The sequence below is a fragment of the Lithobates pipiens genome, unplaced genomic scaffold, assembly GCF_037356315.1.
Source record: "Lithobates pipiens isolate NorthernLeopardFrog02 unplaced genomic scaffold, aLitPip1_a1.2 Scaffold_28, whole genome shotgun sequence".
In the NCBI taxonomy this organism is placed as follows: Eukaryota; Metazoa; Chordata; class Amphibia; order Anura; family Ranidae; genus Lithobates; species Lithobates pipiens.
Window position 1 is genome coordinate 192,152,893 of NW_027507789.1, and position 25,887 is coordinate 192,178,779.

Genomic DNA, 25,887 nt, shown 5'->3' on the forward strand with positions numbered 1-25,887 from the left:
GGTACAGAGAACAAGGTAAACTGAATGAACATGTTGATTTTGGCAGAGCCATGGTGTTTTTGTCATACCATAAGCAAATGAAAAATTGCTTTCACCTGTTTTATGGATCTGCCCTTGCTCTTATACCCCTTTCACACTGGGGTGGGCAGGCGTTGATGGTAAAACACAGCTAGTTTTAGCAGTGCTTTACTGTCATTTTAGCTGCACTATTCCCCACTAGCAGGGGGGTAAAATGCAGATCCATAAAACAGGTGAAAGCATAAACGGTTAAATGCGCCTGTGTAGCGCCGCTGGCAAAGCGCTTTACAGGCGCTTTGCAGGCGCTTCGGCAGCAGTGCCCATTCATTTCAATGGACAGGAGCGGTGGAGCGGTGTATACACTGCTCCTTCACCGCTCCAAAGATGCTGCTTCCAGTACTTTTTTTAACGTTCTGCCAGCGCACCGCCAGAGTTTTTTCACACTGGAACTGCAGGGGAGGAGTTTTTCAAGCACTTTATAGGCGCTATTTTTAGCCCAAAAGCGCCTGAAAAACATTCCAGTGTGAGGCTGCTTTCACACTGGAGCAGGCGGGCGTTGACGGTAAAACACTGCTAGTTTTAGCGGCGCTGTACCGTCATTTAAGCGTCGCTATTCGTCCGCTAGTGGGACACTTTTAACCCCCGCTAACAGTCGAATAAGGGGTTCAATGCGCCTGTGTAGCCCAGTTGCCGAATCGCTTTGTAAGTGCTTCGGCAGCAGTGCCCATTCATTTCAATGGGCAGGAGCGGTGGAGGAGCAGTGTATTCACCGCTCCAAAGATGATGTTTGCAAGACTTTTTTTATGTCCTGCCAGTGCAGCGTCCCATTGTGAAAGCACTCTAGGTTTCACACTGGGACTGCAGGGGAGGTGGTTTTCAGGCACTTTACAGGCACTATTTTTAGCCCAAAAGCACCTGAAAAATGCCCCAGTGTGAAAGGGGTCTAAAAGGGGTCTTAGTGCATGGGAACCTTAAATCTTAACATGGACTACTAAAAACAAAGAATTAGATGACACAAGCTTGTTTTCCTGTGAAATTTATTTGGAGAAAAGTCACCACTGGAGAAAACAAAAGTCCCAAATAAATTTACAATCTCATATGGCACTTCAACAAAGGATGAGATTATTTACAAGGACTTCAGGACTTCCACATCAGAGAGGCATGTTACAGACAGCTCGGGTAATGCATCTTCTGGCTCTTCTCAGAAGGGTCAGTAGGGCAATTGGGACTGGGGGTTAATCTGCAGGAACCTATAAAACATGAATAATGTTATTTTTTGGAGTACATGTGATTAATTACCTTTTTTTAAAAGCCTTTTTATATGTATTTTATGCTTACTTTATATATATAAAGCCTTTTGGGTAGATGCTGAGAGCCTGATATGCCTTAAAGATGTTTAAACTCTCTGGTATATTGTGGGGGACCCAATGTACCTTACAGATGTTTGTAACTCTATAGTACACTGGTGTGAACCTAATGTACCCTACTAATCTTTAGAACGCTATGGTAAATCTGGGGTAATCTAATGTATCCTGTAGAGGTTTTTAACTCTCTAGTACATTGGTGAAAACCTAATGTACCCTACAAATGTTTATACACAATATTCCCCACGTACATGTTCCTGAAAATGGCTATTCGGTAACACTGGGTGCGGTAATGACCACAGACTGCAAAACGTAGACAATCCAAGTGAAGAAATATCATCAGCACACCAAAGACTCCTCAAAAAGGGTCCAAATCTTTGTTTTCGTGGTCACATGGTAAATATCAGGCAACGTTTTTGAGCCACGCAAGGCTCTTTGTCAGGCCTGAAGAAGAGGCCCTGCCTGGCTCTGAAACATTGCTTAATGTTTACCATGTGACCATGATAATAAAGAATTGGACACTTTTTGAGGAATCCTTGGTGTTTATAACTCAGTAGTAAATAGCAGAAACCTAATGTACCCTACAGATGTTTATAACGCTATGCTACAGTGCCGGGAACCTAATGTACCCTACAGATGTTTATAACTCTATGCTACACGGACGGAAACCTAATATACCTACGTGTGTTTCTAACTTTATGCTACACTACTGGGAACCTAATGTACCCTAAAGATGTTTATAACTCTATAATACACTACTGAGAATCAAGTGTACTCTACAGATGTTTATAACTCTATGCTAAACTGCTGAGAACCTAATGTACCCTACAGATGTTTATAACTCTATGATACACTACCGGGAACCTAATGTACCCTACAGATGTTTATAACTCCATGATACACTACCGGGAACCTAATGTACCCTACAGATGTTTTTAACTCTATGATACACTACTGGAACCTAACGTACCCTACAGATGTTTATAACTCTATGATACACTACCGGGAACCTAATGTACCCTTACAGATGTTTATAACTCTATGATACACTACCGGGAAGCTAATGTACCCTTACAGATGTTTATAACTCTATGATACACTACCAGGAACCTAACATACACTACAGATGTTTATAACTCTATGCCACACTGCTGGGAACCTAATGTACCCTACAGATGTTTATACCTCAACAGTACATTGGAAGGAACTTTGTGTACCCTACAGATGTTTATAACTCTATGCTACACTGCCAGGAACCTATTGTACCCTACAGATGTTTATAACTCCATGCTACACTGCCAGGAACTTATTGTACCCTACAGAACACTGGAAGGAACTTTGTGTACCCTACAGATGTTTATAACTCTATGCTACATTGCCGGGAACCTACTGTACCCTACAGATGTTTATAACTCTATAGTACACTGCTGAAAACCTAATGTACCCTACAGAATTTATAACACTGTAGTATACTGGTGGTATTATAATGTATCCTACTGTCCTGCTGTAAATTCCCACTGGGCTTAGAAAAGGCAATATCAGATGTTTGAGGAGTTACAAGTGTCACACACCCTCTGCAATGTTACTGTTAATAGTATGGAACGTCACACCAAGTAGGGACTTTGGGAACACATACCATATTGTCTCTTCATCCTGACATGATGTGCTTGATGAAAGCTAAGAGAAAATAAAAATTAATGTGAGATTATGATGTATCAATTCTGTTCTTTACACAAGTATTAATAAAATATGCTAGACTGTCTTACAGTGGATCATCTACAACAGGGCTGCTGTCGGAACTGAATAATCAGTCTTGACTTGTATTTTTACTTACCTTGCTTGTGTCTGTCTTTTAAGCTGGGAGTCAAGAGTGAGGCGCCACCTGAGGTCTGATAGTCATTACTGCCTGACTTCCTGCTGATAACTTCCAACTTCTGAGTGTGCATAACAGCCCCACCATTAAAGAAACACTGTTTATGGACCAACAAAATTGTCTGCACTTTGGTCTAGTATTTGGTTGTATCTGTAGTCTTCTTGAGGCTGCTGCAGGCATGTACGCCTCTAGGTGCCCACACACATTTCAATTGGAATTCTAAATAACCTTGGGGCTCTGTTATTTAATGTTGTTACAATGTGTATTATAAGCATGATGTCAGGCAGTTCATGGAGCAGCAATGTGACTCTACACCTCAACTCCTAGATGAAGAGTAAGGCCCCATACACACTATCAGATTTCCTGCTGATTTTTGCCTTCAGATTTACCAAAACCATGTAGTGCAAGGGTCTGCCTGATTGCATACAAATTGAAACTCTTAGGGTCCTTTCACACGGGGCGGATCAGTTCTGATCCGCCCCGTGGATGTCCGTTTGCTCAGCGGGGATCACTCCGCCGATCCCCGCTGAGCAGGGAGATGACAGCTCCGTCTCTGCACACTGCGCAGGGACGGACCTGTCACAGCGCCGCTCTCCCCTATGGGAGATCGGATGACGACGGACCGCAGTGCCCGTCGTCATCCGATCCGATCCGCAGACGGATGGAAAAATAGCTTTTTCCTCCGTTACACTTTTTCGGATCGGAGCGGGTCGGATGTCAGCGGACATGTCACCGCTGACATCCGACGCTCCATAGACCTCTATGGAGCACCCGTTCAGGTCCGCCTAAAAAACTGACAGGCGGGCCTGAACGGGACGTCGGTGTGAAAGAGGCCTTAAGGTTTTACCTCATATTATATGGTTTTGGTAAATCTGAAGACAAAAATCAGCAAAAAATCTAATAGTGTGTATGGGGCTTAAGGCTGGCAATACATGATACAAATTTCTTTTACAATTTTCCTTTAGATTTACAAAAACCATATAATATGAGGTCAAACCTAAACACTTTCAATTTGTATGCGATTAGGCAGGCCCTTGCACTACATAGTATCAGGTCTGGGCTCAGCCCTTCCTTCTCTGAGCTGGCCGCTCTTCTGTCAGCTTATTGCCAGCTCCTATCTCTCCAGAGTTACTCACCTATTGATGATATCCTGCTCGTCAGTCTTGCCTACTTAAACCATCCAGCCCAGAGTATCTCTGCCTTTGCCTTGGTCAACATCACAGAGACTATCTCCTGCGTTCCTGTTAAAGACTTGCTTGGCTGACATCCCTTCTGGCTCCACACCCTGCTTGCTGTTCCACTACACTGATCCCTGACTTTCTGGCTTGGCTGATTATCCGTTCCGGTTACCGAACTTTGGCTATGTTTTGACTGCGTTTGTTCTATTAACTTTTAATATTAAACAGTTGTGATTTAACTGTACTTCTGTCTCGGTCTGATTCATGGTTTCTGACACATAGTTGAAGGTAACTTTAAAGTAAATTGAATAAGAAAATGGTATAATGTATGGCCAGCATAAGACACAAAGTAAGTACAGCTGAAAAAGTTTTTTTTTTTATTTATTCAGAAACAATAACCAACACTGCAGCAAAACAAAGACTATAAAGATGTCTGTTGGGGCCAGTGGCAGGCCTGTATGTGGTGGTTTACCTTCATAGTTGATGCATCCGTTGGCATCTTCTTGCCCTGCTAGGAGCTGCTCCACTTCACTCTCTTGTAGCTTCTCGCCTATATGGGACAGAGAAAAGAAAACCCTGGTGGTTTCTGAAGAATACAAGCTTTAGCACATGTTGCATCTAGTGGGGGTACATTGACATGACTGATGTTGGCCGTTATGAGAAGACAAACAAAGGGCAATGTGGAAAAAACTGGATGCTGATACCGAGGTACATTCTGCTAAAATGTTCTAAAGTCCCAGAAGTGGATAAATCTTTAGCAAGGCTGTTTTCAAAACCAAAAGAATCCATGGTCCAACCAAAGAAACTTGGGTGCAATCATAAAAAAGAGAAGACATATGGAGAACCATAGAAAAAATGGTTGGTCAAACCAGTATATGGTAAATCCATTTGTATTCAGATAAAAAGTTCCAACATGGTTTAGACATTTAATAGTTGCAAGCAGTCTGGTGAAAAGCTTTTGTTTGACATTGTTAATGTGAATTTACACTTGCCACCACATTGCTTACATTTATCATCTGCAAACTGGCTAGAACACGTTACATGCATGCAATGAATTATCTACAATAAGCAGTCCTAGGCCGTGTTCCTCTTCATAGGACCTGAAGAAGGAAGTGTTTTCAAGCCTCTGAATTTCGTTGGTACTTCACTTTTTTTCAAACTAAAAATTGTGTTTTTCATATACCAGATTGACCCATTACAATTTCTTTAACTGTCCTTTTATTATGAGGAGGCAAGTGGCCGTGACTCACCCAATGTGGCCAAAACGTGACGCAGTTCTGCTCCCATTACAGTGCCATTGCTCTCTTTGTCAAAAACACGAAGTCCTTCCACAAAGTCCTCAAAAGAGCCCTGGTCCTTACTTTTGGAGATGTGCTGGAGCATTGGAAGGAAGGTCTCAAAGTCCAAGAGTTTGGTATTTAATTCTGAAATGCAGAAACACAAGTCTGAGGTTTACTTGCTACTAATCACTAGTACCGCTTAATTAGAATTAAATACATTTGAATTAATAGATAAAAATATAGTCCACCTAAAACAGATATTTTGCTGTTGGGTGAATGCCAATAACTTAAATTACCCAGTGGCTTACTTTTGTTTAATATTTTTTGTAACTTAAAGCATAATTCCAGCCAAAACCCTTTCCAAAAAAAATACAAAAAGCATTGAAGAGCTAAAATTTTAAACAGGTTTTTTTTCACAGTTTTTGTAGCCATCTGGGAGATGTTCCCTCGCTTCCTGAGTGGTTAACGGGACTAGAACTGTGCAATAATGTGAATAGACATTGTGTTCCCAACAGGCAAATTACCCTACTTCTTCTTTGGTCACCTGAACTGAAAAGTGAGGGAGATCTCTCTAAAGGGAACACAGACAGCAATGAAAACATTTTCCACAATCAAAAAAAATAATAATAATAATCAAATAGTAAATAATTATTTTAATAATTAACCCACTGCATTGGGAGGAGCCTTGATCACTTTGCTGCACTTTCCAATAAATTAAAAGTGAAAAATTCAGGAAGAATATTGAGATCTTCTTATGATGGCTGTAGTAGGCACCAAGGGCAGGAAATCCAGGTTCAGAAAATGCCACAAAAGAATTAAAAAGCCAGCGAAAGATTCCAAAAATTGGCATCTACATGTAGATTTAATATTTTTTGAGCCACTGATCTTGAACAAGTATAAAGATCTTATATTGGGTTAGTGACAGTCATTGGCATGACAGCCAGGCAATTAGCATTTCCAGAAGGAGACATCACCAATGGCTGCCATCATGTTTTTCACATTACAGGTTTGCCTTAAGGCAGTTGTCTTGGCCTTGATCCACCTTTTCTATAGTCTTTGCCATGATAGATTCATGTAGTCCTTTAAAGTGCTATGATTTAAGCTGTATTGTATTCTGAATATGCTTTAGAGTATTGGATATCTGACTGGGATCTACAGCGAGACAACTGGCGGACTCTGGGTATTAAGTCACTAAATCTAAAGTCTTAGAAGTGAACATTTGTGACCTCGGCTCCTAAGATTTTCTGTTCTCCGGCATTGACTGCATTCACAGATAATAGCACACATACCACAGCTTGCTGAAATGTCACTGGCCCTCCCCTGGGTCCTCATTGGGAATGTAACGCTCTTCATGGTATGGGCCTGGTCTGTACTCTTAATACTGGGAATTTAATTCCTCTGAGTATAGCAATGATTACACCTCCTACAAATAGGTTGAGTGAAATACCCACAATTCTATAAAGGCCTCTCGGCGTGGTGCCCACCCTTCCCTCTGTGCTCAGGCCTTGAGGGTGCATTAATCCCTGCCGCTGAAATAGAAAGAGCCCTAACGCCAGGTGGGCAAGGCTGAGCGTTTGTTCAACATGGAAGGTATGTCACATTGAGCCAGAAATCCTCGGGACCAGCATATCATTTTACAAAAGCAATACTATTTATATGGTAGGTCTTGTGCCCTTCCTTGCTGTCCATTCTATGGCTGTGATTTATAAAAAAAACTTAATTCAAACACATGCTGTTCTGTTTTCTTAAACCTGAATTCCAGGAATTATCTGTTTCTTTTTTTTAAAACTGCCATTGGTCCAGCTGGATTACATCTAATTCTTCATATCTCACATCCAGAGGACTGCAGAAATTCGCTGTAGGAGCCTGTGCTACATGCAGTCAGCACTGGTCTCTTCCGGGCGCTGCCCAGTAGAGTTGCCATCTTTATACTGAACTTGGTCGCTCACTCGGCAGAGAACATCCTGTATTCTTTCAATGAATACAAGGCATTCGCTGGTTGTACAAGGTGTAGATTGTGACATCATCTACATCTTGAATTCATTCAAAAAAATACAAGACATTCTCTGATTGGTAGTGGTGATGGCAAGTGAGTGATCCCCTGTGTTCAGTATACAGTAGATAGGTCACTCAAAGCATGATGAAAGCGCAAACTACTACAGTGAATTTCTGCATCACCATTCAGAAGTGAGAAATTACAAATTTAATTTAACTAAACAGGACCAATGTAAATTAAAAAAAACAAAAAGATAATTCCCAGAGTGTTCATTAGTTCAGGGTTATGAAATGATGTTTATAACATTGAACTAACCCTCTTAACTACAAAGTTATTTTGCTTCTGAAATGGTTGCAATTCATGTTTTTGTTTTATACAATTGTACGGCTAGATCCATGACTTTGGTTATTTTTTTCAGATATGTAACCAAAATGACAACTAAAGCATTAGAATCCAGTCACTGGATGTCTCAGCTACTGGTATCATTCAATGGATCTACACCCTTTTCAAGAGACACATTAACTAATTATTCAGGTGATTATGGAAATGCTTATGAAACCCTTGAACTACAATACTTCTGTAAAGCCTAGTACAAGCGGGCCGAACGTCGGGCGACATGGGCCAGGTCATTAAAAAAAACAGCTGACATTCGCCCCGTGTGTGTGTCAGCTGGCTTCTGTCGGAACGTGCATGCCGGAGAACCAGCAGCCGATCAGCACTCTCAGCCAACGGGGGCCATCCCCCTGTCAGAACACAATAGAACAGCAGGGGAGATGGTTGTACTAACATCAAATTGTTTGTACAGTGGCTCCAACCGGATCTATTTATTTATTTTTTGTTCAACCCGCTGGGTTAAATGAAAAAAAAAGCTAGTGGTGTCTACCAGGCTTCAACCCTTCAGTTAATTGGTTGGATGGAATATTTTTGCTTGACTGGTATACACCAGGCATTAAGTGTAATAGACCAATAAGGGTGTAAATGTCTATGACCTGACCCAAACATTGCACCACAGCCGTATTATGAATGCTTGTTTTTCGGAAAGCCCCCTGCCGTCCACAGCAAACAACTTACTCACCTTCTGGTTTGGGTCTTCCCAAGACCTTCAACACCTCTGAATTGGTGGGATTCTGTCCCAGAGCCCTTAATACATCTCCACATTGTCCATAGGTGATCTTCAATTCTCCTCCAGGGGTACGGTCAAACAGCTGGAAGGCTTCTTTGAATTCTGGAAATAGGAGGAGTGAAAAGTATAACTGCTACTGATAGATCTCAGAACAAGTGCAGCTTTTATATGGTAGGTAGTTACACCACCTTGGCCATCACAGCTCCCAAAAGAATTCCTATGCAAGGTTTGGCTTTCTTAAAAGTTGAACCTACGAGTTAAGAAAGCTTCTCCATTCCTTTTTTAACAGGACTTGGGTCTTGGGAATGGATTCTGAGCTGTGGGAGGCAGCTAGGAGAGGGGTGTCTTGTGACCTAGAAGTGCCTGGTCTGTAGTGTAATAGACAGTGGGGTAATATGGACCAAGCAGGACAAGGCACCCTTATGGTTCCTGCTTCCAAAATGCTGGTATGCTTTTTCATAGAGAATCTGTCACTTTGACATCAAGGCTAAAGCAACAGGTTCTCTTAAAAGCTCCTCCTGCCCCCATTACTCATCTTTATTGCTCTTCCCTGCTGTTTCATTCATCTGTTAGACCCATTGCAAATAGTTAGTGCATCAGACAATCCTTTTCTTCCTCCCAGGATGCAGTGCTTTCGCTTGGATGACCAATCACCAGATCTAATCTCTGCCATGTGAGGGGGGTGGGGATGCCATTAACCCTGTGTAAGCTCTGACACTGTCTGTCATGGAGCTTTCACATTATTTAGACCTACACTCGACCCAGCAGAAGAACAGTCCATGCAAGCTGTTGGAGAATGGACTTCAAGAGAACCTGGTCTCTTTCTTTAAAGTACATATCCACTTCAATACATAGTTTCCGTTATGCCAAGGACTGTACTCTAGGAAAACAAGTTGCATTGTGTCAACACCATGACCTCCATGGAATACCCTAGACAGCTGAGAGGTATTCCTTGCCACGGCAATTAGACTCTATAGTATCATCTTACTACAATATACATTATACATGCAGTAGAATTATTCCATTGGGCATTCTCTTCATTCCAGCTTCTTCATTAGCCCCTTAATCCCCAGACATTGCTGGAGATTTGTCTGTCGGCTGTGCCATTATTCCTGCTACAGTATCCACAATTAACGGACATCTACAGTCTAACTAGGTGACAATCATTTGCTAAAGCACCATGTCTTATTAACTCTTAAATTAAAATAATTAAAGATTAACTCTATATTTGTTGAGAAAAAAAACATTCCCCTCTGGGTGATCTATGTAGGATTTTAACAAATTTTGTTGCAGATTCCTACCTTTTGTTATTCTTAAGAAATCCTTGTGTGTTTTTCTGTGCCCATGTGGAATGTTAATCTAATGAGAGTGGTTTCATAATTATCAATCAGCTGCTGCACCTGCAGCTCTAATGAGGAAAATTGCAGGGTCTGCGTCCCTTCAGACATGATTTCCTATTGGCAGTATGTTACCAGAAATGACAGTTTTGTTGCAGGGGATGCCTTATATCTGACGTGTATCTTAGTGCAGACTCCTGGGAAAATCAGTGAGCCAATCATACTAGCAGGAAATTATGGGTTTTTTTTTTGGGGGGGGGTGTTCTGTAGAATACCCTTGAGTAGCCATATTGCATTGCATTTTACATAGAGTTATACTGCTGCAGATCGAAAAGAAAAGGACATTTTTTATAGCATTCAACTACAATATGACTTGTGTCACAATTGTATATGCTTTTTTTTTTAACTTGCTATTTTTTTCCACATGGAAGTGGAGTTATCCTTTAAATTACATTTTGTTTTTAGCCTTTTTTATCCCTTTTGGCATCTCAATTCCTGCTGACCTCCTCCAGCCATGTATTTTGTATTGACATGGCAGCTTGTAGTCCCTACCAGGGGTGAATGTGGCAGGGTGACAACAAAGCAAACCAAGTGGGATTCAGTTGTCATCCTATAACAGGAAGTGCCTGAGCAATGACCTTCAAGGCAGGATCACAACGAAAATATGCATATTTAAAGAGGTTATAAAACAACTTTAGGAAATTTAAAACAAGTTAACATACAAAGGAAATGCATGTTAACACATTAAAACACACACCTGCCCAACACTATAAAGTGCACCTTTTTGCACACACATAAATCCAATTAGGCCCTGAGACATTTTTTTCTCAAAGGATTGTTTATATGAGAGAGTTTGGAGGGTAATCGGGGAGCTCCTTTTCGGATGAAGCCCACCAAATTCTGGCAACTGAAGTATTACCATACCTAAATATTAACACACACCTGCTGTTGTTGTTATGAAGGAGCCCAATTCCCCCTATGAAGGAGCCCAATTCCCCCTTTAGCCTAGTTATATAACAGAAAACCTCCTAAAGAGTTAAAACATGGATAATTAATTTTTATAACCTAGACCAGTGATGGCGAACCTTGGCACCCCAGATGTTTTGGAACTACATATCCCATGATGCTCATGCACTCTGCAGTGTAGTGGAGCATCATGGGAAATGCAGTTCCAAAACATATGGGGTGCCAAGGATCACCATCACTGACCTAGATGAACCTAAAGCTGGAGGAAGCCAAAGGGCACAGTTGTAAATTGTGGCAAATGCTTAAACGCTTATAAAAAAAGGACTTGCCTTCAATCTGGTCAGCGCTGTACTCAATCTGCAGACAAAAGAAAGTTATGACTGTTAGTTGATTGTATTAAATGAAGAGACAACACTATACTAAATCAATATGGGTTTCCTGTCCAATATGTTTGTCCAAATCAGAGTACACAGACAATTGGAAACCCACTGATAACATTATACAGGAATACAACATAGCATTCAGTTACATTGAAGAGCAACATACAAAATGCTTGCGAGAGCCTAACCAAATCAGAAATTTGGAAATATCTTAAACCTAAACAGCTAGAAATGAACAGGTGTTAGTGAGAAACGGATAAGAAAGGAGTGGGGAAGGGGGAGTGAGTGTTTCAGAGCCCAGGTAGGTTATATCAGACCCTAAGTGGAAGTAATGCCGCGTACACACGGTCGAACTGTTTGACGTACTTAGTCCGTTGAAACACATTTCAGCGGACAATCCGCTCGTGTGTGGGCTTCAGCGGACTTTTTCAGCGTGCAGTCTGGAGTACTAAGAATTTCGGATTTTCCAAAAATCTGTCCGTCGTACTTTGGTTTCAGCGGACAATACGGTCGTCAGTATGCTAGTTCGACGGACTAAGAATGGCGCATGCCCAGAAAGGATTTACACGGCGGAAGGGTGCTTTGCTGTGTCTTGGACTTCCTATTTCTAGTCCCGTCGTACGTGCTGTACACGTCATCGCGCAAGCTTTCAACGGACTGTTTGTGCATCCGTGTGTGGTCAAGTCCGTTCAGTGGAAAGTACGACGGATTGTCCGTCGGATTGTATGACGGACTAAGTACGTCAAACAGTTCGACCATGTGTACGCGCGCGGTATAATAGGTCAACATCATAGGTCTATCGGGTGACTGTCATCAACATATTTTTAACATTGCTCTCTGTTATCTGCCCCAGTTTTCCTGTGCCCATTACAAGTGACCCCCCCTACCTACTTGATGTTTAGTTTATATTATGGAGAATGTACCAAGAGGAGATGAAACACACAAGGTTGGGTGGGGACACCCTAAACTTCTTAGGTGGGTAGGAACAGAGTCAGGAGTTCTCTCATTGTTGCAGTATGTAAGACATGGGTGCTCAACCTTTGGCCCTTCAGCTGTTGCGGAATTACAAGTCCCATCATGCCTTTGTCTTTGGGAGTCATGCTTGAAACTGTCAGCCTTGCGAAGCTTCTGGGGACTTGTGTTTCACAACAGCTGGGGGGCCATAGGTTGAGCATCCATGATCTAAGACATAGAAGAAGCTAGGGGCTAACTCAGGCCACCAGGTTTGACATATAGCTAAAATATAAATTTAGGATGGACTGACACTTTAATCACAATTTCGAGAGCTGAACAAGGGAGATGTTGGTTGCCACTTTTGTATAGTTTATAGAGATTCTTTTTGTTGTCTGTGCACCTTAGGGGAGATTCCCCTCAACTTTGTGTCCCAGGGACACATCGGGAAATAAGAGGACATCTCAATCTCTTCCAGGACAGTTATCACCAGAACAATTTTCTCAAATAGAAGATTTCCTTTCACATCCTGTTCCTGTGACAACTCCCCATTCTTGGATTTCTATTAGTTCCTTTATTGAAAACAGTGGTCACTTGGACCAATAAAGAGTCTTAATCTCCCCAGATGAGACATAGATAGCATCAAAAACCTGACATGGGTTCTAACTCTTCCACATCCTATCCTAAACGGAAAAAAAGTATTGATTTAACAAACACTTTTATTAGGTTTCTTTGCTGGCAGGGCTAAATTTGGGGGACACAAAGTGCTGAAACATTAAGTCAATTGCCCCTTCTAAGTGCACCTTCCTTGCTAAGTCTGAAGTAATGGGTTACATGGAATTTTCTCTGTTGGTGCAGTGCTAATAGTTTCTCCCTTTCTGGAAGTGTAATTGGCATCAGTCAGCAGCGGGATCAGTGCATGCTGAGTATTTAATTTGGTTATGTGATGATGTGCTAGCTAGTAAGCACTTTCTGTGTCACCGGTCTTCCCTCTCTGTGACATCTTTCTTGACTATAATGTGCTTAGCTCTATTGGACTGAGCATTTCCAGGACAGTACCAGAGTATGTCTAGACATACACGTTAAGATTTCTCTTGTTCAGCCCTGCTGGAAGACCTGGATTTGAGATGAAGGTTGGAGAGATGGGGGCCCTTAATGGCTTTGTTACGGGGATACATCATACACTATATTAACAAAAGTATTGTGACACCTGTCTTTACACAAACATGAACTTTAATGGCATCCCAGTCTTAGTCCGTAGGGTTCAATATTAAGTTGGCCCACTAAGCTATAACAGCTTCAACTCTTCTGGGAATAGTTGAAGCTGTATTACCAAAAGTATTGTGATGCCTGTCTTTACACGCACATGAACTTTAATGGCATCCCAGTCTTAGTCCGTAGGGTTTGATATTCAGTTGGCCCACTAAGCTATAACAGCTTCAACTCTTCTGGGAAGGTTGTCCACAAGGTTTAGGAGTGTGTCTATGGGAATGCTTGACCATTCTTCCAGAAGCGCATTTGTGAGGTCAGGACTCAGGCCAGTCAAGTTCCTCCAACCCAAACTCACTCATCCATGTCTTTATGGACCTTGCTTTGTTCACTGGTGCGCAGTCATGTTGAAACAGGGAGGGGCCATCCCCAAACTGTTCCCACAAAGCTGGGAGCATGCAATTGTCCACAATTTCTCGGTATGTTGAGGTCTTAAGAGTTCCCTTTACTATAACTAAGGGTCCAAGCGCAACCCCTGAAAAACTAGACCACACCATAACCCCCCCCCCCCATCCATCAAATGATTTGGACCAGTGCAAAAAGCAAGGTCCATTAAGACATGGATGAGCAAGTTTGGCCGAGTCTTAACCTCAGGCTGATAGAGCACCTTCAGTGCCTGACCTCACAAATGTGCTTCTGGAACATTCCCATAGACACACTCCTAAACCTTGTAGACAGCCTTCCCAGAAGAGTGGAAGTTGTTATAGCTGCAAAGGGTGGGCCAACTCAATATTAAACCCTACGGACTAAGACGGGGATGCCATTAAAGTTCATGTGCGTGTAAAGGCAATCCCAATACTTTTGGTAATATAGTGTATATATATTTTATATATATATATATATATATATATAATTTTTTTTTTTTTTTTTATTAAATCAATAATTACATTAATAAGAAGAAGAAGAAATAATAATGATAATAATAAGAAAGTTTTGTCTTTAAATACACTTTAACAAAAATCTGTACAGGTTACAAAAAAAACATATTTTTTTTTATAGTTACAGGATAGGCTTCAGTAGTTGATTTATTGTTTGCTAAAATAATAATGAAACTAAGGCTAGCATCTGAATATCTCTAGGTATTATATTTGCTATTTTTTTCCTACTGATACTTGTAGAATCAAAGCCCACTAACAATTTTATAAATAGTAAAGCAAGTGTTTCTTGATAAGCCTGGAATTTCCTCCCAGTCTGTTGCACATTCCTGTATGTCTATATATGCCCCAGTTGTAGCCTCTCATGTATAGTATAGGTTTATACTTCTCTAATCTTCATTTGGGACCTGCTGATCCCATCATTCGGGACGCTAATGCTGTGTGTGTGGTCACCAGCCCACGACATGCAGAACAGATTGTGAGATCAGTGTGAAGGAATGCATGATGGAAAGAGAGAGAGGTCATGTTTTTTTTTTTTTCCTTTTTGTTTTGAACTCTTATACATCTAAATGTAAAAATTCGCAATTCCAAATCGTGATAATCTCAATCATTTTTAATGGCATCCCAATGCAGTAAGACAATGCACTTGCAAACAAATGGTAATTTTAAGGATGTTAGGGTGCATTGGCAGCCCATTAAAAATGAATGCATTGCGCCTTAAAGTACAAGATAACATGCATTATTGCTAGAAGTGTAGGACTTCCACCCTTTTTCTTTGATTCTTTTACAGACTTGTGTGTTCCAATAGCAAACAGTCCCCAAGTCATTTTTAAATATTGGTAGCTATCGGCCTTAGCACCTTAATGGATGATGGGGATTACATCTAAAATACAAAAATATTGGTGGTAAAACCAGAGACAGATTTCAAATAGCAATGAGAGAAATTAAAAGTTGTAATTTCCCCTAAATCTCATCGGAAACTCAGAGATTGTAGCCAAAGTTGGTAAGATGTATTGGAGTCATTAGAGAAGGCAAAGCAAAGGTGGCCTTTGGTGTTTTTTTTTATTTCTTTAAAAAATGTTTTGTATTTTTTTAAATGGCTTCTTCAGGTTACAGAAGCTCCATCCAACTATCCTGGACTTGCTCTTGTGTATTAAAAAAAAAAGAAAGAAGGACCAGCACCTCATCTTTTCTTTAGGATTATCATTTTACTTTTTTTTTTATTTTTTAAACAAATAAAAATAAAAGAGTAAGATTACCGTACACAAATAATGATCACGTACACAGAAAAAGGAAAAAAGATAAATAAACTTAAAAAAACTAAAAAGTATTTTTATTTTTTTTGCTTTCCAAGCAAACACCTGAGTGAAATTGAGAATTTTTGGAAATGTTGTTGGGAAATCAATTTATTAGAAATCACTTTGCTCATCCTATTCTTTAAAACCCTGGAAATCAGAAAGCGATGGTAACTCTGCTATTGGACTTGCTCTTGTGAAAAAAAAAAAAGAGCTCCTCATCTCTTCTTTAGCATCATTAATTTACATTTTTTTCACAGTAAGAAAAACATAAACAAATAAAAACACATACACACCCAAAAAATATATATATCACTTCGCTCATCCTAGTCTTTAAAGCCCTGGAAATCAGAAAGCTATGGTAACTCTGCTATTGGGCTTGCTCTTTTGTAAAAAAAATTAAAAAATTTAAAAAAATAAAAGAACTCCTCATCTTTAGCATCTTTAGTTTACATTTTTTCACAGAAAGAAAAACATAAACAAGCAAATAAAAATAAAAAAGTAAAATTAAAGTATACAAATAATAATCACATACAAAAAAATTAAATAAATAAATAAACTTAACTAAAAAAAAGTTTTTTTTTTTGCTTTCCAAACAAATTTTTGCCTAGGCAAACACCTGAGCGAAATTGAGAATTTTGGAAATTTTGTTGGGAAATCAATTTATCAGAAATCACTTTGCTTATCCTAATTTTTAAAGCCCTGGAAATCAGAAAGTGATGGTAACTCTGCTATTTACCAAATATCTGCACCACCCCTCGTTCATCAGTACTCACCGTGATACTCTTGGGGTCAAAGGCAATCTCCTTTGGGGGCTCTGGGGCAGGTGCCGGTGCAGCGGCCGCCTTGGGGGCTTCCTTTTTTGGTTCAGGCTTCTTGGGGGCCATGATATGTGAGTGAGGACAGCTTGGGGATGAGAAGGAGAAGAGGACAGGAATGACAGAGCCAGGGTGGTCACTCTGCTCCCTCTTATATGCAAGGACTGGGAGCTGTGTTACTATAAAAGGAAGCCTGACAGGGAGATGCCCTACAGGACACAAGTATTCATTGTTATCAGCCCCTGGCTCCGCTCACGTATTAACACCAGCCCTGCCACACACCCTCAGCATTGCTGGCAGGCTGTCATTCATTCTCCATGCAGTCACAGCTGTGCATGTTCAGAGGACTAGGTGCACTAATAGCGTCAAAAGGTATCATTCTCTGATCTGATTGGATTATTGCACTTTGCATGGTGCAATAACCCATAGTATATAGTATATAGATATTATTATTATTATACAGAATTTAGATAGCGCCAACAGTTTGTGCAGCGCTTTACAACATGAGGGCAGACAGTACAGTTATAATACAATTCAATACCATATACAGTGGGGGGGGGGGGGGGGGGAGTATTTGATCCCCTGCTGATTTTGTATGTTTGCCCACTGACAAAGAAACGATCAGTCTATAATTTTAATGGTAGGTTTATTTTAAAAGTGAGAGACAGAATAACACAAAAATATCCAGAAAAACACATTTCAAAAAAGTTATTAATTTGCATTTGAATAAGTGAAATATACCATATATACGCGAGTATAAGCCGACCCGAATATAAGCCAAGGTACCTAATTTTACCACAAAAAGCTGGGAAAGCTTATTGACTCGAGTATAAGCCAAGGGTGGGAAATGCAGCAGCTACTGTGTAAACAATGCCCATCTGCAGCCTCACTGTGCCCAGCTGCAGCCTCACTGTGCCCACCTGTATCATCAGTGCCCATCTGCAGCCTCACTGTGCCCATCTGCAGCCTCTATGTGCCCATATGCAGCCTCATTGTGCCCATTTGCAGCCTCACTGTGCCCATCTGCAGCCTCATTCCTCACTGTGCCCATCTGCAGCCTCACTGTGCCCACCTGTATCATCGATGCCCATCTGCAGCCTCACTGTGCCAATTTGCAGCCTCATTGTGCCCAATCTGCAGCCTCACTGTGCCCATTTGCAGCCTCACTGTGCCCATCTGCAACCTCACTGTGCCCACCTGTATCATCAGTGCCCATCTGCAGCCTCACTGTGCCCATCTGCAGCCTCATTGTGGCCACCTGCAGCCTCACTGTGCCCACCTGTATCATCAGTGCCCATCTGCAGCCTCACTGTGCCCATCTGCAGCTGTACCTTTGATAACCAAAACAGCGGGTATTTTCTGCTGTTTCATTCGGCCGTTCACTGTAACAAAGCACCTCCTCCTCGTCCGTGATAGACGGAACACTGATTCCGTTTCCCAGCATTGTATCAGTGTTCCATTTATCAAGGGCAAGGAGGAGGCGGGGCTTTTTTACAGTGAACGGCCACCGAACAGACTGCATAACACAGCGGGAGACAGCCATTGTTTTGGTTATCAAAGGTACAGCTGCAGATGGGCACAGTGAGGCTGCGCCCTCACTCAAGACCCTCACTGGAGACCCTCACTGGAGACCCTCACTTGAGTATAAGCTGAGGGGGGCTTTTTCAGAATAAAAAATGTGCTGGAAAGCTTATACTCAAGTATATACGGTAAGTATTTGACCCCTTTGCAAAAAATAACTTAGTACTTGGTGGAAAAACCCTTGTTGTCAATCACAGAGGTCAGAAGTTTCTTGTAGCTGACCACCAGGTTTGCACACATCTCAGGAGGAATTTTGTCCCACTCCTCTTTGCAGATCCTCTCCAAGTCATTAAGGTTTCCATGCTGACGTTTGGTAACTCGAACGTTTATCTCCCACCACATATTTTCTATGGGATTAAGGTCTGAAAACTGGCTAGGCCACTCCAGGACCTTAAGCTGGGCCTTCAGTCATTTGTTCAACTTTCCATCTATTAACTTTTCTGTCCTTGTTATTCTAACTTTGGATAGTAAAACATGTTTTTTTTTCTGCCAGTAAATACTTTATACAGCCCACTTCCTGTTTCTTGTCTGGTCATTAGGCTAGGCCAATGATGGAAAACCTTGGCACCCCAGATGTTTTGGAACTACATTTCCCATAATGCTCTACTACACTGCAGAGTGCATGAGCATCATGGGAAATGTAGTTCCAAAACATCTGGGGTGCCAAGGTTCACTGGCCTAGGCTTATGACATCATGCACAGCTCTCTTTCTCACTCTTGTGAGTGTTTGCCAGGAAGGGAGGGGGGATGAGTCATAATAGAGCTAATGAGAACTGCAGGGCTGCAGAGCTGGAGGTGTGCCTCTGTGTGTCTGTGTAAATCCAGGAAGTGAACAGGCAGCAGCTTCAGCTGCCCACAGATAAAATTGTTGCAGCCAGACTTAGTGGAGTGAAAACTTCAGCAGCATATTTGGCAAGTACAGAATCACAGTATATATAAAATAATATGCAAAGTGGTTGGAGGGAAGCTTCAGAATGGCAAATATGTTTTTTTGATAAATTATGTGAGCAGTCTGCAGTTCCTCTTTAATATGCTTTTTCTTGAGCCACTTCCTTGTTGCCTTGGCCATGTGTTTTGGGTCTTTGTCATTCTGGAATACCGATCCACGACCCATTTTCAATGACCTGGCTGGGAGAAGGAGGTTCTCACCCAAGATTTGACAGTACATGGCCCCGTCCATCGTCCCTTGGATGTGGTGAAGTTGTCCTATCCCCTTATCAGAAAAACACCCCCAAAGCAGTAGCTGCCTCCCCCCCCATCCATGCGTCTGGGCCCCTGAACTACATACAGGGTGCCTGTGTGCCAGACTATGGATTCCAATGGCCAGTTTTTTTTTTTTTTTATGCACGTGATTAGAACCAGGGGCTCTAATAGGCTTAAAAAAGGGGGGGGGGGGGCTTGGGGCATAGAGCACTGTACCCCGAGCACACCCACTTGTGTGACAATAGCGAATGAATATTCGCTATTTACACACTGATCCTCCTCCCGGCCAATCAGAAATCAGGTTATCGCCTCAGTTTTGCTCCCGTGGTGCGTGGGGTGACCTTAGTTTGTGCCCCCCCCCCCATTTAGAGCACCAGCCGCCACTTCCCCAAAGCATAATGTTTCCACCTCCATGGTTGATGGTGTTCTTGGGGGTCAGGGGCAGCATTCCTCCTCCTCCAAACACGGTGAGTTGAGTTGATGCCAAAGAGCTCGATTTTGGTTTTAAAAAACGCCAATATAAAGGAATAGTAGTGGTAAAAAAAAAGCACTTGGGTTTAACTATTTTTTATTTTGTTGTATAATTCGCCTTTAGAGGGGTGTGGCAGGGGGGTGTGTCCTATGCCTACATACTTTTGCTAATAAGTGTCCTTCGTTCCCATCTCAAAAAGTTGGGAGGTATGCAACACTTTCACCCAGTTCTCCTCTGAATCATTCAGATGTTCATTAGCAAACTTCAGACGGGCCTGTACATGTACTTCAGTCATCCACGGTGTAATGTGCTACCAATTGTTTTCTTGGTGACTATGGTCCTAGCTGCCTTGAGATCATTGACAAGATTGATCATCGTTCTCATGATCATTGGAACTCCTCAAGGTATGTCTTGGATTTTTCTGAAATTACAGATTTTTTAAAATATTTCTTACTTTTTTTTTTTTTCTTCTAGTTTTGAATGTAGTAAGGAAGGATTAGGACCTACATCTGTGTTCTGTGAAGAAGATTTCCTTTCGCTCCCTGTCCATGAGACACAGGGAAGGGTAAGAGGAGATCTCACCAAAGCAAAGGGAAATCCCTTCTTTGGTGTCACCAGAACAGGTGTCCCCAGTGAAAGATTCCCCCTCACCTCCTGTTCCTGTGATAACTCAAGAATGTTGGATTTCTCATCACATTCTGTACAGCCGACAGACCTATAGAGAGGGACACAGACGGCACTAAAACCCTGTTCTAATCCCTGCAAATCCAAACCTAAAAAAAAGAATTTGGCTTTACATACACTTTAAGTACATCTCTGGTTTTTTTTCCTGAAATGGAAAGTCCTACATCATTGACAACCTGTACATCCAGTTGCATAGATTTTATCTAACTTATTTAAAGTAATATGAAACCCTAAGGCCCCTTTCACATGGTTGCCTCTGTTATATGAATTTAATTTCGCGTGCTCAGCGGGAGATCGCTCCACTGATCGCCGCTGAGCAGGCAGATGACAGGTCCGTCTCCGCTCACTGTGCAGAGCAGAGCAGACCCAGTACAGCTCTCCTCTATGGGGAAATCGGGTAAAAAGGGACCGCTTGTCTGTTTTCTTCCGATCCTATCTGATCCGATCCACCAGACGGAAGGAAAATAGGACCGGAGAGGACCAGATCGGATAGCGGCAGATGTCAGCACTGTGTCGCTTTATCTGACAATTGTCGTGCAACGTTGTACCCAAACAGAATTGACGTCCTTTTTTCCCCACAAATAGAGCTTTCTTTTGGTGGTATTTGATCATCTCTGCGGTTTTAATTTTTTGCGTTATAAACAAAAAAAAGCGCCAATTTTGAAAAAAACACAATATTTTGCACTTTTGCTATAATAAATATCTCCATTTTTTTTTTTTAAACCAATTTTTTCTCAATTTAGGCTGATATGTATTCTTCTACATATTTTTGGTAAAAAAAAAAAAAAATCGCAATAAGCGTATATTGATTGGTTTGCACAAAAGTTATAGCGTTTACAAAATAGGGGATAGATTTATAGCATATTTAATATTATTTTTTTTTTTTACTAGTAATGGCGGCAATCTGCGATTTTTATTGTGACTGAGACTTTATGCTAGACACATTGAACAATTTTGACACATTTTTGGGACCCTTGGCATTAATACAGCGATCAGTGCTATAAAAATGCATTGATTAATGTAAAAATGTCACTAGCAGTGAAGAGGTTAACACTAGGGGGCGATCAAGGGGTTAATTGTGTTGCCTAATGTGTGTTCTACCTGAAGGGGGAGGGGACTGACTAGGGGAGATGACAGATCGCTGTTCATACTTTGTATAAACAGACAATCTGTCACTTCTCTCCTCAGGGAACCGGAATCTTGCATCGGCTCCAGGGTTGAGCAGTGGGCGCGTGCGCCCCTAGTGGCCACCTTAGGAGCCGACGTAACATGGCAGCGATTCACCTGCCCTTGCCATTCTGCCGCAGTGTAACTGCGGCGGCTGGTCGGCAAGTGTTTTAAGCATCTTCAGCAGCTGATTGAATCGTTTACTGAATATGCAGCTTCTTTGTCTTCTAATCCTTGCCTAGGTTCCAGTTTAAGCTGATGCCATGATCACAGCCCCAGGTTTCCTGTTTCCGCTAGGCTTCTTTCTCTTACAGAATCCTATGGAGACACCCTTACATGCAGGGACTAGAGCTGTGAGCATCAATAGAAACACACAGCCCCATAGCCTGGGGTATCAGTAAGTAATAAATAGGCAAAAAAATCATATATTCACATTAGTACACAACATTATAATTATTATTTATTATTATTAGTGTACAATATTTTTAATATCATACTTAATGGGTTGATTTACTAAAACTGTAGAGTGCAGCTTCCAGGTTTATGGTCAACACTTAATTGAATAAGCTGAAGTTTTAACCACTTGAGATCCGCGTTATAGCCGAATGACAGCTACAGCATGGACCTGCATTGCCGGGACGACGTCTATTGACCCGTGCACGTGCGGCGCTCTGTGATCAGCGTGTCTATGAGACTCGCTGGATCACAGATCGGAGTAAGGGGTTGATTCCGACCCCTTACCACGTGATCAGCTGTCAGCCAATGACAGCTGATCATGTGATGTCAACACAGCCGGTAATCGGCTATTTTTCTGCTCGCTCTGACAGTGCGAGGAAAAAAAACCGATCACCGGCGGCAGTGAGAGGGACATCAATCCTGATCACTGCGAGCTGCCGCTAGCTCCTCAGTGCCCACCTGTGCCCCCTACAAGTGCCATCTAGCAGTAGGCAACAGTTCCGCCTACCAGTGCTCACCAGTGCCACCAGTCAGTGCCCACAATGCCACCTGTCAGTGCCCACAGTGCTACTTATCAGTGCCCACAATCAGTGCCTGAAGAACAGTGCTGCACATCAGTGCCACCTACCAGTGCCCATCAGTGCCACCCATCAGTGCTACCTATATGTGCTCATCAGTGCCATCTATCAGTGGTACCTATCAGTGCCCATCAGTGCCACCCATCTGTGCCATCCATCCGTGCCACCCATAAGGGCCCATCAGTGCCATCTTATCAGTGGCCATCAGTGCCACCTTATCTGTCCCCATCAGTGCCGCCTTAACTGTGCCTATTAGTGCCCATCAGTGCAGCCTATCAGTGCCCACCAGCGCTGCATCATCAGCGCATATCAATGAAGCAGAAAAATTACCTGTTTGCAAAATTTTATAACAAACTATTAAACAAGATTTTTTTTTCAAAATTTTTCAGCTTTTTTTGTTTGTTTATCAAAAAATAAAAAACCCAGATGTGATTAAATACCACCAAAAGAAAGCTTTATTTGTGGGGAAAAAAATTATAAAAATTTAATTTGGGTACAGTGTTGTATGGCCGCGCAATTGTCATTGAAAATGCGTCAGCACTGAAAGCTGAAAATTGGTCTGGGCAGGAGGGGGGGTTTAAGTGCCCAGTAAACAAGTGGTTAAGCACTCTCCAGCAGGGCCAGGGGTGGGCAGGAGAGGAAGCTGCCCTGGGCACAGCGGAGCAAGGGGGCAGAGAATGGACACAGGGCAGTAAACCCATTTTTTGGCATGCATCGAGGGAGGGGACGCAGTTCCACATCTTTGCCCTGGACACTAGATGAACTTGTACCGGTACTGCTCTTGTGTTTTAGTGGATGCCATGATCACAGCCCCAGGTTTCCTGTTTCAGGGTGGCTCATTTCTCCTGCTGCATCCGGAGGAGACACCTGTACATGCAGGGATGTGTACATCAATAGATACACACAGCCCCATAGCCTGGGGTAGCAAAGCACACCCCTTCTCCTGCCTTCTCCTTCCCCCTCCCTTCTTCAAGCTAACAGACTAGCTGGAGACTGTTAACTCCTTCCTGTGAGGACCGAAAGTTAAGGACAGCAGCACAGAGCGAGCAGGAGCCAGCAGTCACCTGTTTGTGATGCACGTGAACTGTTCCCAAACACATCCACCGCAGGCTCCTTGTAGTTTTACATATTGAAAGCCTGGGGTATCATTGGGTCATTATTGGGAAATTAATTACATCCAACAACCATGCCTTGGAGTTATGAATCTGATCTGTGATACATCAATTAAAGTGAGTGGGGAAATTGTAAAGCACAGATATAGGCAGTAGACCCATCCAGCACATGTTAGGAGCTCTGCAATCTTGCTGCAATGGATAACGTATAAAACTTTTCAAAGCAAGCTGTGCCCCTAGGGGTGCCAAGTAGGGATGAGCTGAAATCATTATTTTTGCTTTGTTATAATTATGCTGAAAATCGAAAACTTTTGACAAAATTTCACTCTTCCATCAAAATGCATTGGAGTCAACAGGGAAGGTGCTTAAGGGTAGTGATGGACGAACGTTTCGCCCGGCGGTCGTTTCGCGGCGAATTTCCGACTTTCGCCGTCCGCGGGTTCGAACGCCTTTTTCCGTCGTTCGCCCCGGCGGACTTACGTGTTTAATGTATACAAGAACTTTAACCTTTCGTGACACGTTTATCATGTGTTACAGGACAACCAATTGAGACATGACAGCTCATGGACACTTGGACATTCCCCCTAACCTATAAATACACCCGATCCGGTGGCCATTTTACATTCTTTCTTCTGTCACTGTAGGGAAAGGATCCTGTGTGGAGTAGGGACAGAGAAAACGCTAGCTATTTGGTACACAAAAGTTCTTTTCAGGACTGGTATAGGTGTTAGGTCAGCAGCCTGAGTTTCTTTTGTCAGTTTAGATAAAGGGACAGAGCGCTGTATGCTGCTATTTTAGGGACAGCTCAGCCAGATTAGTCTTTCTTCATCATCATCATCATCATCATCATTAGCTGTTACTATCAGGTCCACAAAAGAGCTGTTCCAGCTAATCGTTCCAGCCTACTCTTTTTTGCCAATTTGTATAGGGACAGGCAGGAAGCAGTGTGTCAGGCAGTGAGGATAATTTTAAAGACTTGCTGTTACTATTAGTTCCACAAAGGTTCTTTTCAGGACTGGTATCAGTGGTACGGTAATAGGCTTGTACACGTATAATATTCTTTCTTCCAAATATAGAAAGAATATTATACTTGACTGCTGCCCTTCTGCTGCAGTCTGCTAATCATTCACAACTCACTTGTTCCACAAAGCTCTTTATCAGGACTGGTAACTTGGTCTGTCTAGGGTGCTACGGTACATAGGCTTGGGTGCGGTACAGTCTGCTGTTCTGTAAGGACCGCTATCGGTCCACAATACATAGGGTTGCCGTGCACTACTGCTGACCGCTGCCCTATACTGCAGCAGTCCTTCAGCGGTATAGGGACTGACGCACAGTCTGCTAAACACTAATACACAACCTGCTTGGTCCACAAAAGTTCTTATAAGGACTGGTAACTTGGTATAGGGTGCTACGGTACATAGGCCTGAGTGCGTTACAGTCTGCTGTTCTGTAAGGACCGCTATCGGTCCACAATACATAGGGTTGACGTGCACTACTGCTGACCGCTGCCCTATACTGCAGCAGTCCTTCAGCGGTATAGGGACTGACGCACAGTCTGCTAAACACTAACACACAACCTGCTTGGTCCACAAAAGTTCTTATAAGGACTGGTAACTTGGTATAGGGTGCTACGGTACATAGGCCTGAGTGCAGTACAGTCTGCTGTTCTGTAAGGACTGCTATCGGTCCACAATACATAGGGTTGCCGTGCACTACTGCTGACCGCTGCCCTATACTGCAGCAGTCCTTCAGCGGTATAGGGACTGACGCACAGTCTGCTAAACACTAATACACAACCTGCTTGGTCCACAAAAGTTCTTATAAGGACTGGTAACTTGGTATAGGGTGCTACGGTACATAGGCCTGAGTGCAGTACAGTCTGCTGTTCTGTAAGGACCGCTATCGGTCCAC

The 25,887-nt window shown here is 42.3% G+C and overlaps 1 protein-coding gene across 1 annotated transcript; it reads right to left on the bottom strand.

Annotated features, from left to right (window-relative positions):
- Window positions 1-1,038: 1,038 nt before the first annotated feature.
- MYL4 (myosin light chain 4) lies at window positions 1,039-16,863 on the bottom strand. The gene is made up of 7 exons (XM_077460194.1): window positions 16,682-16,863; window positions 11,465-11,492; window positions 8,785-8,934; window positions 5,684-5,857; window positions 4,906-4,983; window positions 3,019-3,059; window positions 1,039-1,268 (listed from the first exon to the last, which is right to left on the bottom strand). The coding sequence occupies exons 1-6, from the start codon at window positions 16,790-16,792 to the stop codon at window positions 3,031-3,033; spliced, it is 570 nt and encodes a 189-aa protein (XP_077316320.1). The 5' UTR covers window positions 16,793-16,863; the 3' UTR covers window positions 1,039-1,268; window positions 3,019-3,030.
- Between the last annotated feature and the right edge of the window lie 9,024 nt (window positions 16,864-25,887).